The sequence below is a fragment of the Arachis stenosperma genome, chromosome 5 (genome assembly GCF_014773155.1).
Source record: "Arachis stenosperma cultivar V10309 chromosome 5, arast.V10309.gnm1.PFL2, whole genome shotgun sequence".
Taxonomy (NCBI): Eukaryota; Viridiplantae; Streptophyta; class Magnoliopsida; order Fabales; family Fabaceae; genus Arachis; species Arachis stenosperma.
Window position 1 is genome coordinate 14,809,111 of NC_080381.1, and position 20,461 is coordinate 14,829,571.

The 20,461-nt window shown below is 36.6% G+C and overlaps 3 protein-coding genes across 4 annotated transcripts; 1 reads left to right on the forward strand and 2 right to left on the reverse strand.

The window, feature by feature from the left end:
* Window positions 1-4,755: 4,755 nt before the first annotated feature.
* On the forward strand, window positions 4,756-7,321 carry LOC130982201 (1-aminocyclopropane-1-carboxylate synthase 6-like). 2 transcript variants are annotated; one of them, XM_057906094.1, is made up of 4 exons: window positions 4,756-5,722; window positions 5,843-5,944; window positions 6,097-6,257; window positions 6,340-7,321. In XM_057906094.1, exons 1-4 carry the CDS (start codon window positions 5,294-5,296, stop codon window positions 7,193-7,195), a joined length of 1,548 nt encoding a protein of 515 aa, XP_057762077.1. In that variant the 5' UTR covers window positions 4,756-5,293; the 3' UTR covers window positions 7,196-7,321. The 2 variants fall into 2 exon arrangements, with proteins under 2 accessions (XP_057762077.1, XP_057762076.1); XM_057906093.1 differs by having other exon boundaries at window positions 4,758-5,722; window positions 5,834-5,944.
* An 869-nt stretch (window positions 7,322-8,190) lies between these two features.
* Window positions 8,191-11,911, reverse strand: LOC130982200 (probable LRR receptor-like serine/threonine-protein kinase At1g12460). Its single transcript, XM_057906092.1, has 2 exons — window positions 9,992-11,911; window positions 8,191-9,903 (listed from the first exon to the last, which is right to left on the reverse strand). Exons 1-2 carry the CDS (start codon window positions 11,158-11,160, stop codon window positions 8,406-8,408), a joined length of 2,667 nt encoding a protein of 888 aa, XP_057762075.1. The 5' UTR covers window positions 11,161-11,911; the 3' UTR covers window positions 8,191-8,405.
* Window positions 11,912-14,199: 2,288 nt separating this feature from the next.
* Window positions 14,200-16,558, reverse strand: LOC130979802 (uncharacterized). Its single transcript, XM_057903349.1, has 4 exons — window positions 16,091-16,558; window positions 15,399-15,635; window positions 15,085-15,302; window positions 14,200-14,690 (listed from the first exon to the last, which is right to left on the reverse strand). Exons 1-4 carry the CDS (start codon window positions 16,355-16,357, stop codon window positions 14,507-14,509), a joined length of 906 nt encoding a protein of 301 aa, XP_057759332.1. The 5' UTR covers window positions 16,358-16,558; the 3' UTR covers window positions 14,200-14,506.
* Window positions 16,559-20,461: the final 3,903 nt, after the last annotated feature.

Genomic DNA, 20,461 nt, shown 5'->3' on the forward strand with positions numbered 1-20,461 from the left:
CTTTGATTTTTAGCCCAGTCTTGAGTTCGATTGCTGACTTGTATTGCTGAAATGCTTCAAATGCTTGGCTTTTGGTCTTCAGTAGGTATGTGTAAGTATACCTTGTGCTTGTATCAATAAAGCAGATATAGTACCTGCAACCTGATCTGCTGTATAAGGGTGTTGGCCCCCAAATGTCAGAAAATATAAGGTCTAAAGGTGCATAGTTAGAATGAGACTCAAGATGAGGTAGTTGGTGAATTTTACTAATACAGCAAGCATTGCATAATGAAGGATCATAGCTAATTTTATTCATTGAATTATCAGAACTTGAAGCATTACATTGATTCATCACTAGAGTTACCACCTTATCAGATGGATGTCCTAATTTTCTATGCCATAATTGGCTTGTATCACTAACCCTTTTACAAGTGACATGGGCTTCTGCATTTGAAATAGGACTTACTAAGGTATTTACAGACAATTGAGAGGCAGAATTACAAATTGAAAATGGACTTGTGACAACTTTATTTGCTGTTGAATTACAATTCAGTTTGGCTAGGTGAGAGGTGCAACAGCTCTCTCTTTATTATTCAATGCTGAACTCGCATTGGCAGTGGCTTGCACATGCTTATTTTCAGATTCAACATATGTATTTTTGGAGTTTTCAACAGTGTTTGCATTGAAACAAGTAGGATTAACAGGTACAGACTTTGTTCTTGGGCCAATTTCGATCCCTTCAAACTTGTAAAGTCCTTCTTTAAGCAATCCTTGAAGGAGGATTTTCTTGGAGATCTGACATTTAACATTACACAGATAAGGCCAAAACTCAAAAAACACACCATTGTCTAAGGCAAATTTGGCTACACTCACTAAATTTTTGGATATATTAGGTACATGTAATAGGTTTTGCAATTTGAAAGGTTTGTTAGATAAAGATGCATGCATGAATGAACTTCCAATGTGTTTAATATCCATACCTTGGCCATTACCTCCAAACACTTGTTCAGTGCCATCATAATCAGATCCTGTGATGAGGTTCCTTTTGTCAAAGGTGATGTGATGAGATGCACCCGAATCAGGGTACCAAGCTGTGTCTGGGAGAGCTGAAGGCAATGTAAGGAATGCTTGAGGATTGAGTGGTGCGGGAGGCTGAGTTTTTACTTCTTGAAATCTTTGTTGAGAGTTTTGAGAGCTTGTCCCATTATGAAATGCTGCTGAAGGTGGTTGCGCTGCATTGAGGGTCTGCATTTGTGGATTCATGAAGTCTTGGTTGAACCTATGAAAACACTACACTGCTGTATGGCCAAGTTTCCCACAAAGTTGGCATTGTGGCCTACTGCCCTGCCACCATGATGACCTTCCTGTGCCTCTGAAATAGCTTCTGCCTCTCGAGCCTCGAAAACCTCCTTTGTAGTTGTTGAACCCTCTTCCTTGAAATCTTTCTGGAGTATCCTCTCTTTGAGCAATGTTTGCCTGAACTGGTCCTAGCTCCGTTCTTCTAAATCTGTCAACTAATTCTTCTTGAGCGAGCAACTGAGATTCAAACTCGCTTTCTGACGTCTCTTCAATCCTTGATGTTGCCACGGTGATGAAAACATTGTATTCTTCGCCAAGCCCTCCCAGTGCAGCTTCAATATACTCGTCTTTGGTTAGTGGAGCTCCAAGTGCACTAAGTGCGTCAGCAACTTGATTGATCTTCGCCATGTATTCGGTGACTGGAGAACCGTGCTTCTTGAGTGTCTTTAACTGAGTCTTGAGCTGCTTAATCCTCGATTTGACTCTAGATTCAAAATATTCACTCAACACATTCCAGATCTGGTATGCATAATCGTACTCGATTACACGGTTGACAAAGTTAGACTCCATTGTTGCTGTTAACCAAGCCACAAGGCACTGATCTTGCACTTCCCAGTCTGTGTAGCTTTGAGCTTCGATTCCTTCATGTTTGTCTGATTCTGAGCTAAACCTAGCAGGTACCATCCTTGGATCAAGATGACTTTGAAGCTTGTTCACTTTTATGCACGCTAGTGCTTGTTTCTTCCATATTTTGTAGTTGTTCTCGTTGAGTTTAATGGCTGAAAACGCAGCGAACGTGTTCTGATTGAGGAAGCTCATTGGAGCTTTTGGTGTTGGCGCAGTGTTCTCCATGGATCGTTGAGCTTTGATACCATGTGAAGGTATCAGACTCTTGAAGATGAAAAACAAGAGAGAGAGAGAGAGAGAGAAGAGAGAGAGAGAGAGAGAGAGAGAGAGAGAGAGAGAGAGAGAGAGAGAGAGAGAGAGAGAGAGAGAGAGAGAGAAGGAGGAGAATTTTCTGGAAAATGAGATGTATTAGTTGAACTAACTAGTTTGTTACAGTGCATTAGTATTTATAGTGAGTGAGCTCTAACTACTTCTTATTAGATGTAACTGACTCAGTTTTCTTCTAAGTGATTTCTCTAACAAACTCTAATATGTTGCACATGTCTTATCATGTGGCATCTCAATACTCTTAACATAAAGTAATAAAATAATATTTTAATTATTCTTAAATTAAGATAATAAAATTTATAAATTTAAAAATAATAAAATAAATAAAAATACTTTTATCATTTTATTAAATGGTCTTGAGATGAAATAGAACTTTAGAATATAGCTCATTCAATTCTGTAGCTAAATTTGGTAGTCTCAACGAACTATTTTTTGGATAAGCAAAATAAAAAAATATGCTACCTACAAAAAATACTATGAATAAAATATGTTAGATATAAAATAAAACTTATAAAATTTAAAATGTAAGTACTTGTTTAGATTAGATATAAAAAGTGTATAAATAATTGATGAATATAAGCAATGATAATATAATCATTTGATCATTAAAATAATAATAAAGGTTATTAAACTTTTTGGTTACAAACTTAGAATTCAGACATTTAAAATTGAATTAGGAATCATGATATACAATAAAAATTAAGTTATAGTATAACGGATCACTAACTTTTTTTTTTTTTCTAAAAATCTCTTTTCAAAATAAAAATCGAACTCAATTTATTTTGTTTTAACTTTTGGTATTCAGTAGCCTTATTTTACATTTTATGAGAAAAGTATTTAAAGTAAAAAAAATTGAAGAAATAATAAAATATTTTAATTATTTTTAAATTTGTAAATTTTATTATGTATAAGTCTTATTATTTTAAATAAAAAATAATTAAAATATTGTTTTATTATTTTATTAACATCTCACTTTTAAAAAAAATATTATATTTTATGAGAGAATAAATAAATTACACGGTCAATAAAGTGAGTTATAATTTATAAGGTAGACCACAATTTTCATCTCATAACAATTTTTATGTTTAAATCTTATAAAAAGCAAACTCCGAAAAGTATATATTAATTCATTTTTTGTATTTATTTATCATTAATTAACGTGGAAAATAACAATTAGTAAAAAATTAGTTAAGATGGATATTTTTTTAATATCAAAATACTTTAAATAGACTATATCGAAGCACCTCAATCCTTTTACATACAAAAGTATAGATAATTTTTTATTTTTTTGGGGATAAAAGTATACATAATTTTAAGTTCGAGAAAAATAGATACAAGATAGGGTAAATTTCAAAAATATAATCAGTGTCTTAAAATAATCTTTTAATTTCAAGAGTGCAACTATATATATACCCACATAATACAGTAACTACAAGTGGTGAATGACCAAGGTTGACGCTCCAAGGCCAAGCTGCCACACTCCACAGAAGCTTGCAACGTAGTTCTAAATTTGTTTTATTTACCATGTCTGTGCCCAGATTTCAAAGTTTCAACTTTCAAATCTAGATTTTATTTCCTCCTTATTATTAGCTAGTTTGAACTATAGGGATCCATATACGTCCATGAAACTGTGTCAAATCTGTCTTTTTATATAGCACAGATGAATTAGTAATCCGTAGCTAGCAGCATAAGAAAAATAATTGGACCTTGGGCATGCCTGAATACATCCAAACATATCATAGCCGTCGGTATGTTATTTGTTCAAGCTAAGACAAACTTACACATTCAAGTTGGGACCCCTATCCATTGAATTGGCAATAAGGTGCATACATGCATGGTTTAATTTCATTTTTTTTTTTTCGCATCAACCCTATATGCAACCAGTTTCTCATCCAAGCCTCAACCTCAAACGTCCACATCCATTTTTTTTACTATCCCTTGGTGTCTAGTGCCATTTCAACTAATAGTAGAATGCATAAATTAGATATAAAAACAATCTCACATATATGCAAATAGTTTTAGTCGATAAAATCACAACCATATATGAGTATATGACCGATAGAGGGGCTAAACGACAACTTATTCTAAATTCTTAATGTCTTGATCGCCATGTGCGGTAAAATTGTTCCATAATGATAAATTAAAATGAGATCATCATCAACACCACTGCACCAAATATCTGAGATTATATATTTGTGCGTGACCGCAAGATTCCTGTGTCCACTCATTCGTGTTTTGTCTCTGCTTAGCTTCCAGATACACATGCATGAATATATTTCATACCGACTACTCAGCACAAGAGCACCTCAAATTAGGGACCAAATGTTAGCGTGTGGTCTAAATACTCTTTTTTTTTTATAGTTATACTTTATTTTATCCGTTCATTTGGTTTATTGCGGTTAATTATGATATGATAAAAACTTTTAGACTCTTAACTTGTCGTCGCATCTAATTGATAAACACAAAGAATTGAATCGTGCATGAGTTGTGCATACTATGATGTGAATGTGTGTTGTATAGTGTGTACTAGTTAGTATATGTGTGATGTATATATGATGACGAGTAACCAGTGTTGAAGGAGGAGAACAATATGGAGTAATAAATAATTTAACTCAAGCACTTTTAATAAAAGAAATGATATGTTACTTATAAAATATACCTAAGTAACAAGGAAGGAATAAAAGGTTGGTTAGAAAAGTAGGAGAGAAAAAAGAACGATTGGATATGACATCAAAGGGAGGATATGTGGTATTCTAGTGGATGAAGGTTGGATGGATAACTCCTTTTAGTATTTGAAGTAAAAATTTAAAAAGCAAAATATTTTAAATTTGCTATCGGATACAAATACAATGTTGACAATTGAGATTAGTGTCACATAGTAATCAGTGATTAGAGATAATGATTCCCCCGCAGCCTCTAATATATCAAAGAAAACACATGAACGCAATGGAATAGTAGTGGGATGAGAAGATGATTGAATTGAAGGTTAGAGTGAGGTGGAAGAGATTCCAATAATCCAAAATTCGTGGCTATGCCTATGTTGATGTGTGTGCAATGAGCCATGAGAGTGATAGTGCCATTGCAAGGAGTCGTTCAAGGCAAAGGAGGTCTCTTCTGGGGTTCCGTCATCCCCTGCGCCCTCTTCTACTTCTTCCAGCTCTACTTCAAGAACCGCCGCCACCACCACCGTTCTCCTCCTCCGCCGCCACCACCACCACCACCACCGCATCATTCCGCGGACCCTGAACCACCCGGTTCTGACAAGCTTCATCCACATCATGTTCAAGTCTTGCCCCGCTCTCTTTCCAGGATCCTTCTGTCTCCCAGAAGCCCTGCCGGACCCGCTTACGTGTCAGGCCGCGCCACCTCTGTCGCCAGAATCTCCGCTGACTCTCCTTACTATGTTGGTTTGCGCAAGGCGGCTGAGGATCCCTACCACGAGGTTCATAATCCTCATGGTGTTATTCAGCTTGGTTTGGCACATAACACGGTGAGTGAGTGTTTCTCTGTTTTTCCATTCACAATTGCTTGTGTTGTTATCTTGTTAGGTTATGAGAACTGAGTTTCGTGGATTTTGTTCTCTGTTTGGGACTTCATGTAGTTGTCTCAGGACTTGGTTCACGATTGGATTCACCAGAATGGAACCACTGCAATTTTAGGCAGAGGAATTGCACCTTACCAACCCCTTGATGGATTCATGGAACTCAAACAGGTAATTTCAGTTTCAACTACTTTTTAATTGTGATGTGCTTTGTTTGATTGAACTTGTAATGTAATGCTGAGAAATTTGATGCGCGTGACTTGGAATTCGATGGAATTTATGCATGTCATGCACGGTGATAATTTTCCACTATAATCCTGCAGGCTGTGGCTGGTTTTATGCCTCAAGTTATGGAAAAGTCAATTTTCTTCAGTCCCTCACAAATGGTACTAACTGCTGGTGCCACCTCTGCCATTGACATTCTTAGCTTCTGCTTAGCAGATCATGGAAATTCATTCCTTGTTCCAACACCTCACAGCCCTAGGTAACTCTCTAACAAACTCCTCAATTTTCAAACCTTCTTTCATGCAAGAAAACATGAAATATGCTTTGATCACCTCTTGCAGCTTTGATGGGGATATAAAATGGCGAAGTGACATCGAGATAGTAGCTGTTCCCTGCCGCAGCACGGATAACTTCAATCTGAGTATAACTGCTCTTGACCGGGCCTTTAACCAGGCAAAGAAACGGGGACAAAAAGTTCGAGGAATCATCATAACGAATCCTTCAAATCCTGTTGGAAAATTATTGGACCGGAAAACACTACTTGATATTGTGGACTTTGCTAGAGAGAAGAATATCCACATAGTCTCCAATGAAACATTTACCGGGTCTGCTTGTGGAAGCAAAGAGTTTGTGAGCATGGTGGAAATCCTGGAAGCCGAAGAACTTGATCGCGACAGAGTTCATATAATATATAGTTTATCAAATGAACTCTCTGTTCCAGATTTTAAGGTTGGTGTCCTCTACTCCTACAATGAGAATGTCCTAGTTGCTGCTAGAAGAATGGCAAAGTTCTCAGCTCTTTCTGCTCCCACTCAGCAATTGCTTATCTCCATTCTTTCAGATACTAGATTTGTACAGAAATTCATTGAGATCAACAGACTGAGGCTTCGAAAAATGTATAACACATTTGTGGCAGAATTGAAGCAGTTAGGAATCGAGTGCACTAGCAGCAGCGGTGGTTTTTACTGTTGGGCCAACATGAGTAAATTACTCCGGTCTTACGGCGAAAAGGGAGAGCTTGAGCTCTGGGACAGATTGTTGAATGAGGCTAAGATCAATGTTACTCCAGGATCATCTTGTCACTGTATTGAACCAGGATGGTTTCGTTTTTGTTTCACTACATTGTCTGAAAAAGATGTTTCTGTAGTCATGGAACGGATTCGGCGAATCTCTGCAGCCACAAAATCAGAGAGTTGATATGGCATTAATTAGTTCTGCATATATTGTTGTTTTGGTTTACTGATTCTTTATTCTTTCCGGCATAATCCTAGAAGGAATAATCAATCATCAAGGAGAAGTTATAAGATGGAGTTCTTTTTTAAACCTCAGTTTTAAAGCCTATGCATTAGGACTTCTGTTAAGTGTATAGATGGAGCCTCTTGCATGGTATTATTTGCGTCCGCGACAATGCAAAAATTGATAATCTGATTCTGAATGTGAAGAAGCGTCTCCATTGGTATTATCAGCAACAAAAGGAGTAATAATAACACAAGAATGCATAATAAGGTAAACTTGCAAGACCCAAATTTGTTTATGGGCATGATGATATAGCTGTTTCTTTTTCTTCTTGCTCCATTGCCCTTAGGTTTTTCATTTATTTCATAATATTTTATATAAGAGAATTAGATACCCTTTGCCTTCGAGGTTTGTATATTGCAGCAAGAAGGTCATATTGTATTAGTAATATTTAATATTTGATGTAATAATTGACCAAAGACTGGTGAAAGTTTGATGAGCATTTTGGATGACATCTCAGGAAAGTTCCTAAGGATGGATAAGTAATGTTGATGGCAACTTCCCTGGACAACATAATTCGAGGTGGTGTTATTGGTAATTCCGTGATGATTGAGGAGACTCCAGTCATTGCAGTATCATACAAAAACTGAGCTTGTGGCACTACACATGGGTTCTCCCTACAAGAAAGGGACGTTTGTGTTGAGAACAATCCGGAGAGTGATAAGCATCATCATTAGCTGTATTGGAATGGGAAATTGGGAATATGTTTATGAATTAGGCATGGGGAAACGTGATCAAGGCGCATAATTCCAAATCCAAAAACATGATTTGGCATGAATTGATGCAGGTGGTGTGGTGTGTCCAAAATTTACAACCATGAAAAGCGAAGGATACACAACAAAACAAAGATTGCAAAGAAGAAATGGTAAAATATTAGAAGCCTAACCATGCTAAGATGATCAGTAATTCCAAGCATTTTCATTTTCAAATACAATGTGCAATTTTTGTTTTCCACTTGAAAACACCTGAGACAATGGAATGAAACAAATGCCTTTTATTGCAAAATGTACCCAATTCTATGAAGAGGAAAAAAAAATAATGACAATATAAAAATGAATGAAAAAGAATTTTTGTCTTGCTGCTTCTATAACACAACCAATTAGCAAGTAGCTTAGTGTACTCCCAATCCATTTCTAATGGACTCAAGGACCTGGACAACCTCAGCCATGCTTGGTCTCCTTAATGGATCCTCCGAGGTACAAATTAATCCCAACTTCATAACCTGAATTAACTCATTCTCAGCAAATCCCAATAAGTTTCTGTCAAAGCAATTTGAAGCTGAACCAACCTCTAACAAACTTCTTACATATTCACATAAGATGACCACCTCACTTGTTGTTGGACTTTCTACTGGCTTCCTACCTGTAACCAGCTCCAAAAGAATCACCCCAAAACTGTATACATCACACTTCTCACTCTGCCTTAGGCTTTGAGCCAATTCTGGTGCGACATAGCCGACGACATTGTGGAACTTGGTCAGACCGTAATTGTCCAAAATGGGGAGCAACTTTCCTAAACCATAATCAGACAACTTAGCCTCATACTTGTGATCTAAGAGTATGTTAGAGGATTTAATGTTGAGATGAAGAATTGGAGGTTTGCAGTCATGGTGAAGATAGGCAAGTGCTCTTGCAGTACCAAGTGCGATTTGGAACCTTCTAGACCAATATAACTCCCTGTTGCTACTGCTAGTGCTTGTTCCGGGATATCCAATCCCATGTAGATTATCATAGAGATTCCCATTAGGGACAAACTCTGATAGAATCAATTGCATTGAAGAGGACCAATAGTAACCTTGTAAAGAAACCAAATTTGGGTGTTGGAGGTTGCCTAATCGTCCAATCTCGTGCTCGAATTCTTCCTGGTTTCGGATCCTTCCCAAAGTCTCAAGCTTCTTCACTGCAATTGAGATGCCGCCTTCAAAATCAGTTCTGTACACTGTTCCAATTGATCCACCACCTATTATAGACTCTTTGTCAAGCAATGCTTTTGTACCTGCCTCCCAATCTTCATATTTTGATGGTAAACTTTTGCTAAACAGAACCAGCTTTCCAATTATAACATTTGATTCTGTTGATGATCCAAGGGGTGTGCTCTCAACAACCATGATCTCATCACTGTCTTTTTTTCTACGACGAGCCCTAATATTCATGATGGTTACCAAACAAACCCCTGCAAGGATCAGAGCTGCAGCAACAATCGCAACAATTGCTGAGATGCTTAGAACTTTAGTCTTCCCAGGTGCTGAAGGTGACGGAGTTCCATTCGCCGAGCAAGAGGTGACCAAAGGAGCACCACAGAGAAAAGGATTATTGGAAAAAGCAGATGGACCAAAACGCTGTATGGTTTCAATTTGAGGAATGAGACCGGATAGATTGTTGAATGAAAGATCAAAATGAGTCATGTTTCCTAAATTTCCAAGAGAAGATGGGATTAAACTAGATAGTGAATTATGTGACAGATCTAGGTATTGCAACTTTGACAGGTTTCCTAGGCTTGGTGGTATGCTTCCATTGAGCCGGTTCTGATGTAAGTCGAGGGATTCCAAGTATGTCATGTTGTATAGGGTCTGAGGAATCTCACCCTCTAAGCTATTACCAGAAAGGTCCCTGCAGCAACATGAAAGAATGAACTCAGATGTAATCCATAAGATCAAGTTTAATGTATATGTCAGTTTGAGAAAGTTAAGGAACTCACAACTGAAGAAGAAATCTGCAATTGCTTATGTCAGCAGGAATTTCACCAATGAGGTTTAGATTGTGCAAATCTAGAACTTCAAGCAGCTCAATGTTGCCAAAACCTTTGGGAATCATTCCACTTATTGAGTTATTACCCAATCTGATAACTAGTAGTTTTTGCAATTCCTGAATATCAACTGGGATACTCCCTTTCAGCCTATTCAACTCCAAGGCCAAGAGCTTTAGGTTCTTGCATCTAATTATGCTGGAGGGAAATTCTCCATCCAAATCATTCCCGGAACCATCAAAGAATTCTAATCTCTCACTACAGGTTGTGATCTCAGAAATATTTCCTCCAAACCTATTATATGATATATTGAAATAAGTAAGATTTTGCATTTCAAGGATGCTGAATGGAGCCAAATCTGTGAACATATTACTACCGAAATCCAAATGTTTCAAGCTCCGGCAAGGTGATATGAGACCTTTCACACTCCCTGATAAGGCATTGCTTCTCAGTGACACATATGACAAGCTCGGAATATCACAAACCCGCGAAGGGACAGCACCGGTCAGATTATTGTAAGAAAGATCAAATCCTTCAAGGTTGGAGCAATTCTCCAATGACACAGGAATTGGACCAGCAAGGTTGTTATGAGAAAGAGACACAAACCTGGTTTTGTAACAGTATCTGAACAAGGCTGAAGGTATCTCCCCAGTGAAGCCATTCTTGGACAAATCTAGAAACCGAATGTTTGGCAAATCACCAATGAACTCTGGGATTGAACCAGATAACGCATTGGAGCTCAAATTGATCTTCCACAATGTGTGAAGATCAGCATAATCATCTGGGATGTTACCCTTGAACCGGTTCCCAAACAATGTCAATGTCCTCAACCTCTTCAAACCAGACAATGCTGGAGACAACACCCCAGCCAAGCTAGTGTTCCAAAGAATGATCCTTTCCACAGAACCTTCATCGTTGCAGAAAACACCTCTGTAATCTTGGCAGGGGTTTCCACTGGAAACCCATGAACTCAAGCTGTTGAAAGGGTCCTCTGTGATGTTGCCCTTGAATTGTTGCAGAATCTCTCTCTCAGTGGCTGGTGATACCGTTACACAAGAAACCAAGAAGAGAATGGAGCATAACAGAGCATGAAAGAGGTTAATTTGGCGGTGTTTTCTCATGCTCTCGAAACAGAGGCGTCGTCGGTGGGAATGTGATTACCCGTTAGGCATTATTATCACTGTTGGAACCAAATTGCGGTGGAGGTTGTGGTTGTTGTTTCCTCTCAGCTGCAAAGTTTGAGTCTTTGCAACTGTTGAACCAATGAGAAACGAAGAACATGAACATCAGCATCATCATCACCAACGGGGAGCATCCTCAATAAAGGGGGCCGAGCTTGGAGAAGAAAGAGAAAAAAAAGAAGAAAATAAAAATGATTACTTGGAAAGTTCTGTGGACTAATAAAGTAACCCTTTTAATCCCTTGTTCGATTTGTATGATTTGATGTTTGTGGGGTGGAAATGGTGGGATAAAAATGTGAGCTTGAAGTGGAGAGAGAGAGGGAATGGAAGGCAAGGAGGAATGGGAGAGTAAATGTAAATGGAGGATGGTGGAAATGGTGGCTGTAGCTTTGCTGGAAAGGGAAGCAGGTGAGAGGGAATTAATAAATAAGGGGTCTTCACTCTTCACTCTTCTCTTCTCTTCTCTTCTCTTGTTTCTTTTAGTAGTAATAAATAGTGTTGGATTGTGTTGTGAAATATAAATTGAGAACCTTGTTGTTGCCACCAACTGCAGAGTGAAGACTCAACCACGTGCATTAGAGTGGCACACACTAACTCACTCACTTACCCTTATTCATATGCAAATGATGCCCTTTCTACAATGGAAAGTGGAAACCTCAACTATTATTATGTGTACTGTCCTATATGTGTGTTTGAGCTTGAGTTCTCACTTCTCAGTTACTAGCACCAGCACCACTAAGTTGTCCTGTTCCTGTGTTGTTTTGAGTAGGGACCAGTTTCTCTTGCCCAGGCATTTATTCTTCCCCACCAACCAAGCCACCACCACCACCCTAATCACTATCTCAATTATACTACTGCCACTACTACTATGCAACAGATAGATAGATAGATATAGATATATTGAATATGCTTTGAAGTTTGAACATTCAACTTAAACAAGAAGGAGATGGTGGATTGATGGTAGAGGCAGTGAGCTGTTTTGTCTGTAGTAGCGTTTCTTGGTGAAGGCTTTTGCTTTGCTTTTATTCCAAGACATGTTATGTATCCGTTTCATTAGGGATGCCTTTATTAGTTGGAATTCGTCGTAATTACCAGCTTATTACAAAGTAGTTAGTATTAATCAACTAGGTACCAATAATGGAAAATGTAGTCACATCATAGTACTAGCATTTACTTCTACATTATTACTTATTATGTATTGAATTATTGGGTTTCATTAATTAAAAAAAAAAACGCTTGGAGTGAGTCAGGTACCACATTTAGAGACAAACATCAGAATTGATATCTATAAATAGAATAATGCGGTACTATGCTTTTTTTAAACTAATGTTATTACATCTTTTTTACTGTGTTTATGTTGCAAGACCATGAAAAACTAAAATCATGAGTTCTATTTAAAAATTTATTGTTGACAAATAAATTATTATATATATAAAATTAAATTTAAATATTTAATATTTATTTAAGTAGACTAATAAACTGAGTATTAGACTAATTTAATTCGATTTCCTTCTTACTACTTTAAAGACCTAAGATGTATACTTTGTTTATTTAATATTTGTTGAAGTAATAACAACTTACAACTAAATAATTGGTGTTAAGGCTTTGTTTGGTTGGAAGGAAAGAAATAGAAAGGAAGGAAATAGAAAGGAAAGAAGAGAAAAGAAAGAAATTGAATGGAATTTCATTTTCCTTGGATATGTTTGGATGAAAGGAAAATGAGAAGAAAGGAAATAGTATATAATGTTATGAAAAGACAATTTTATCCTTAGATATTTTAAAATATATTAAAAATTAAAGGGTAATATTGGAATATTGATACAAAATATATTTTCCTTCCATTTTCCATCCATTATTGGAGGGAAAAAATTTTCAATGGGTCCCACCCATTTTTTTACACTATTCATTTTTTCCCTTTAACTTTTCCATTCAACCAAACAAAGGAAAATAGTTATTTTCCTTCCAATTTCTTTCCTTCCTATTTCCTTCCTCCCATTTTCCTCTCAAACAAACACACCCTAAGAGAATATTCTAACAGCGAGCAATACAAGAATTGTGATGCGACCACAACGAGTCTTTGACACGCGGCATATACTTCGCTGTCTTGCCCGTTGTATTAGGTGATTTTCGCCCTCCGATTTATTTTGTTATTAAATACATGGAAGAAAATTGGTCCCTCTCTAATTTGGTTCTTTTCATTTTCAACGGTTTTTATTTTATTTATAATTTTATAAACCTGCGATTATTTTTCCGAGTCGTCCCTTTCTTTAACGTTACTTCCTTTTGTTCAACCTTTTCTTTTAGCATTTGACTAAGCAGTGAAAAGCTTGTGGATCCTTTGTCTTTTCACTTTAAATTCGAGAATTCTCTGTCTTTCTTAAATAAAAGAGAGTGGGGTTTGATCCACTGTTAAAACATAAACACAACAAAATGACGAATTGACACATACAATATGCAATATAATAAGGGTATGTTTCCATGTAATCCAAAAAAAAAAAGTGAATGTCTCCTATAGGTTTCCTTGTGCCACGGTTTCTGCCATGTTTCCAAATGCATTTATTTGGTGCTTTTTCTATCTATCTAATAAGAATAAGAAAGAGGCATGGTTGGCTGGCTTGTTTCACTTGTGGACCCAGGTCCCTCATTTTATCTCTTGCTTTTTTCTACTAACCACTACTCAAAATGGTTTTTTTTTCCCTCTAAAGAAAATATAAAAATCGAGTATAAATATCTCAGTTAAATAAGATAAATTGAATGCAAGAACGGTATGAAAAATGTTATTCGTATATTAGAATTAGTGTTCGTTTATTGGACACCAAATTTATAGCAATCAATTAAATTATAGTTTTCAAACGTTAAAATAAAATGTTCATGTCAGTGATTCTACACTCACTATGGTCACTTCTTGTCATTTTTACATCTCGGTTCTTGTACTTTACTAAATGTAAAGGTTCATGCGGCAAAACGAAGCTTTAAGCATAAGCAATTGCGAATTCATAAAAGAACTCCCTAAGTGGAAATTTCATTCATAAACAATGACAATTGAGCTGCAAGCATGAAGCAACCCAGAAACAAAATTTCATTTTTATAAACAAAATGGAAAAAGGAAGAGATGCCAATTGGTTTGTGTTATAGCTAGCTCCTCCTTGGTCACCCCTCCCCCCTACCTGCGATAGAAAATTCCTATATTTGGCCCTCCAATTATCATAGATGATGATGTTCAAGCCTCACCCAAATTCTGCAATGTTAGTAGTGACGCTATCAGATTTGAGTTGAAGTTAGTTGATTACCCCAAAAGCCGCTGATCTTCTTTCTGGAGCTCCCTGAGCTGCCTCTTTGCATAGACCGTGAAAAAGATCACTGTACCCACAATCATGCTGAAGCCAACCAAAGTTACTGAAACGTGGGGCGCAGCAGAGGATAGAGTGTTCTCTTTATGCACAGAAGCAAATGCCCTTATCAAAATTCCCCTACAGAGACAGTCATCCATCCATACAAAGAGTTAGACACCATTATTCCTTTTATTTGGAATAGCTAACAACATATGAACATGTCAAAATGAGGGGAGAACTGAAAGAGGATTACGCAAGGGTCATAACTATTGGCTAATAAAACCACCAAATCATTTTTGACTAAATGCCACTGTGCCCTATCATAAAAATGTTTTTGCTGCAGATAAATAAAACAAATCAAAGAGATGACAATGAAAATGTGAGGTTTCAGAAAGGGCTAAAAAGAGACAAGTGGAGCATAATACTACTAAGAAAATGTCCAACAATTTAACACGATGGAACCAGAGCTAGCCAAACCAATTGCAGTATTCACAGTATGGAAGAGAAAGTGAGGGAGAGATGGAGACCCTACGTATAGATTGAAGTAATTATATCGAATTGCATTCCCACCAAGGATCCAAGCAAGTAAGGCCAGTATTGAACCTCTGTCGCCACAGCACAATAGTTGTAAAGTATGTATGGGAATGGAGAAATCCTTATTAAAGCCACTGCCTTAAACTGGTGAAACCAATTTCCTCCACCAGCAGCTTTTAGAACAGCAGCTCTCTTTGGATACTTTTCTAACCACTCCTGCAAAGAATCAGAAAACACTTAACCCCAATTAGCACAGGTAAAGCAAACACAGGTACATAGAAACCAACTTTGACTGAAGGACAAGGCACATACTTCAATTCTACGATGGAAGAATGAACCAATGAAAAAGGGGAGTGATACTCCTATAGCTACTCCAGATACTATTATCATATACCCAACAACATAACCAAATGACATTCCAGTCATCCACATGGTAGGTGAAGATGGCAAAAAGAAAACAGGGAATAGTGCTACAGAAGCAAACATCAGAGCAGCTAACACTGGAGGACTGAATGTCTCTTCCTCCCAGTTTATTAGGGGAATAATCACCTGAAAAATACAGTCATTTCGTCAATGAGATAATCAATTCAACATTATAATTTATCAATGCACTATAATTCCATGTTGTATGTTGATAATAAAATACAAGAGTTGGCACTTGGCAGCATTGAGAGTGAACATGTCATAATTTCAATCGGTTGATTCTTTAACAAAAGAAATTGCCAAGGTTCTGATGACCCAAAGCAACCCGATATGATTTCAATACAAAATGAATGAATGAAAGCAAGCAAGCCATCATCATGTGAGGTTTGTAGCTATTACCTTATAATTATTATACCATCCAAACATGCATAACGAAACCATAAAAGCAACACAATGAAATAACAGAATCAGATAACAAACACATATCTAATGCGAACAATTTTTACGCCGGAAAAAAGGGGAAAAAAGCCCCCAAGGATAGAAATGGCGCCAAGCGTGATGATTGGAGGGAAAAAATGAACCTTTTCGATGAAAGGGGGTCCAAGCCATTTGAAAAGGAAAAAACCGGCGATCGCTAGGCACGTGCAAGTGACGGACAATTTGACTAGATACCACACAGGGACGCCAGCTAATCTTGACGGAGGAGAAGGGTTCTCCTCCTCTTCCTGTGGGCTGCTGCTCAATTTGACGTAATCACCATTGTCATCATCGACATGGATTCGGACCGTAGGGCTCGGATCCACCTCCTTTACGTAAGTAGCGTCGTCTTCGTCCTCGCGATACGTCATCTCAATCGCAGAAGCAGAAATCCGAATCGAATTATGTGAGGTGGGTCGCAAGCGTCACCGTGTAGTGAAGGTGAAAAGGAAAGAGGATGCTTGACGACCCGACCCGAATCGAAAACGGCTTTTTTGCTCGCAGAATGATAGAAGGGAGAGAGGGGAAATGGAGCCTGACGAAAAGAATAACGATAGAAAACCGTTTGAATTGAAACAGGGACGATGTCGTTTTGAAGTCGCGTGGCGCGTCGCAGGACAGCGACATTTTAGTGGAATGTTGGATGGAGGGTGATGGAGCTTTGTCGCGCATTAACCGCTCATCACTACGTGTAAGCAATTAGTTTTTTATACGCAAATGGTGTGGTATACGTTAACTCATACAATTAGTTTTGACAGTTATATGCAAAACAACGTGGCCGTTAAATTAATCATCATTCATTTTTTATCTCTCCCCAAACTGTATTAAATCAGCCAACTGTATTTTGTATCTTGCGTAATATGTATTATTCTATATCGATATCGATAATTAATTTTTTTGTGTATCTAAAGCATAATTATTTTACAAGTAATTATTCAAATTAGTTCTAAAAAAAATTTAAAAGTGAATATTTTAATTCTTAATAAAAATTTATATAGATATATATTCAAAATTTTATTCCGACAAATAAATAAATTTTTAATTTATTTTTTGATAGAATAATTATCCAGATCAATCTTCAAAAATTTTATATATTACCAAGGTTCTGAAAACCGAACCGGTCATCAAACCGCTCTAAGCACTGGTTCACTGGTTCATAGGTTCAACCGGTTTGACCGTGGTTGAACCGTAAAAACCGTTTTATAATAAAATAATAATTAAAATGTAAATAAGCACATGAAAATATAATTATAGTCTAATCTAAACTTTAAAATATCATTCAAATTAAAAGTACTACATAAACCAAATGTTATAATCTCATTCAAATACAAATTCAAAGTTCAAAAGTCCTCAAACAACCAATCAAACCCAACATAGCATCATCAAAATGATCCAAGTTTGTCATCAATCATCAAAATCCTCCATAATTTGCTGCAGATTTGCCTCATTGATTTCATCACCTTTATTTCCACTACTTGGACCAGAAAAAACAAGTGGTGCAGCATAAAATGTACTAGTACTACCACCACCACCACCTTGATCTAAATCAGCATCATATATTCTGTAAAGCAATGTATCTCCAAGCAGGATCAGTTTTCCCCCTAACACTACAAGTTTGTGATTGATTTTCGTTACTAGCGGGAGGAGGAGAACGTTCATTCGAAGCAGAATTATTTTCAGCATTATTATTCCTAGGTAGGTCTTGGTTGATACTTTCTTCCATACCTAAATATTACCAGCAATCCAACCCAATAATCTCAACTCTCAATTTCACAATAAATGAACAAACATCATCCAAAATCCAAAATCAGAGTATACAAAGTTACAAACAAGTACAACATCTCAGGTTCAATAAAATTTTTTGTTTACAAAATTAGAATTCAGTTCATCAGAGTTCAGTTCATCAGAATCAATGAAATCCCAAAATTATTTCATAACAGTTTCAGAGAGTAGAGACTCAGAGTTCAGTTCATCATAGCACAGTTCATCAGAATCAATGAAATCAGAAAATAAATTCAGAACAGTTTCAGAATCAAAATCAAAGTTCAGTTCATCAGTTCAGTTCATCATAGCACAGTTCATCAGAATCAATGAAATCAAAAAATAAATTCAGAACAGTTTCAGAATCAAAATCAGAATTCAGTTCATCAGTTCAGTTCATCAGAATCAATAAAATCAAAAAATAAATTTAGAACAGTTTCAGAATCAAAATTAGAGTTCAGTTCATCAGTTCAGTTCATCAGAATCAATGAAATCAAAAAATAAATTCAGAACAGTTTCAGAATCAAAATCAGAGTTCAGTTCATCAGTTCAGTTCATCAGAATCAATGAAATCACAAAATAAACTCATAACAGTTTCAGTTTTCAGAGCACAGTTTCATCAGAATCGGATTGCATCAGAGCACAGTTTCATCAGAATCGGATTGCATCACAAAATCATGTTCATAACCTAATTAAAAATTACCTGGACAACGCCATCGCCGAGCAGCTGAACATCCGATCCGAGAAAACCAACCGCGTGCTCGTCATAGGGAAAACGTCTAACATAACCAGCGAAAGATCCTAACCATCTAAGGTAAGTATGTGGCGTTGTTCATTTTTGGAAGGGTTATCGCTGTTGCATGTTGTATAATAGATAGATTTTGTTGGTGATATGAGTGATTAACCATGGTGAGAAAGCTTTGGGTGCGATGGTAGCATCCCGGAGATTGTGGAGTAGGTAGTTCATTTACGTTGTTGCAATTCATGATGATTTAACTTTAGCGCAGGAAAAGGACGAAAAAGTTTGTTGGTTTTGATTTCATGTCAGTTTAAATTATTTTTTTCTTTTTTTTTTGTCTGTATCTGTGTGGACCATGTGCATCTAAGTTGACGTTAACTTGCTTGACCATTGTTGAATCTTCGTTGATATTATCTCGGATGGTTACTTTACTATGATATTGGATGGTTAGTCTTGAAATTTTGCTATAGTTTGGACAATTTTCGATACCAAATATGTTTCTCTTGTCACTGTAACCAAATAATTACCTGATCTTTATCATATTGCGTTGTAATAACACTAAAATAATTTTATTCTCAGGCCTGGACCCTCTAATTTTCAAACCTGAGCGAAAAAATTGCAGTTAGTAGGCTCTAACCAGGTAATGTCTGCTATATGGACAAAGGAAAGTGTTGGTGACTTTGCGATGCACCTTTGTATCATGCTGTTTTGTGCAAAACAAGCTTAACTTTTTTTCTTTAATCTATTTAAATCCTGCTTCCTGTTACATGAGCCGGATAACTATACAATAGTATTTTTTTTTGTGCCTCAGGAAGCAGTAAATCAACCACACTATCTCAGGTTCAGGCTTTCAACAATACAAGCGTGCTAACTTGCTAGTAGGTGAATCCCCTTTGTTTAGTTTTCCTTATATACTAATTCTCACTACATGCATATTGGTTTATACAACTTGATATCACGGTGTCTGCTTTCTATATGTTTGTATTCGTTGTGTTGTTTGATGGCTTTTTAGATTCGGCCTGAAACATGTATATTTCAACTTTGTTCTAACCTATTGATAAACAGTTAAGTGCCGTCACTGAATCTTGTGCTAGGAAGAGGAATGAAACCATAAATGTGTCTTTGGTGCATCTTATAATTTCTAAACGATCTTGTTTATAATGTACATGCTTATTTTATCTTTTGGTTTTTGTATGATTGTTGATTGTTAAATAAAAATTTCAATTCTATATGCTCATGTCGGAGTAAATCTGAAGTGAATAGCTTTTTTGTGAATCATTTATTCGCATGCCCTCTTGTGAAGTAAGAAAACAATATCTAGAGCTCTCCACTTCATGAATTGTGTGAAAGTAGTTTTCCTTGATGATTGGTATGCTTGTAGTTGATGGCTATGCTCCTCGTCTTTGTTTGTTAGTGATATTTGAAAGCTGTTTGGGTAGTCCTTTTGATAGGTAATTGGATGGTTGGTGTGGTTGATAGACATGGCCCATAGTTATTTTGATCATTAGTTAAGTGTGTGGATGGTCAGTTATATTGTGAATTTGTTGATATATGTGTTCATGAATTAGTTTTTCATCCTAATTATAGATGTCAACAACTAACGGGAAGTTTTGAGGTTTGATATTTGTTTATCTTCCATAAATTAGGTTTTAATCCTTGATGCCAATATTTTCTTATCTGACTCAATGCATCAGTGTTATATTCTCGTGGCATATAGCTCCAATAAATTAGGTTACATCAATTGGTAAGTAATATCATGATTTTATTTATGTCATTTGGCTGGAGGTCACCTGCCGCTTCTGTAAGAGTTAACATTGAAAGGTTTCAGGGGGACTATTGTGTGAGCAAATTACCACGCTGCTCGAACAAATCAATCTCTATACCGGCTGAAGTCAAACTCAGATGGGTAAAAAGGTATCGAACAGATTACATCAATAAATCAACATATTTTTTTATGACATTATTCTGATCCTTT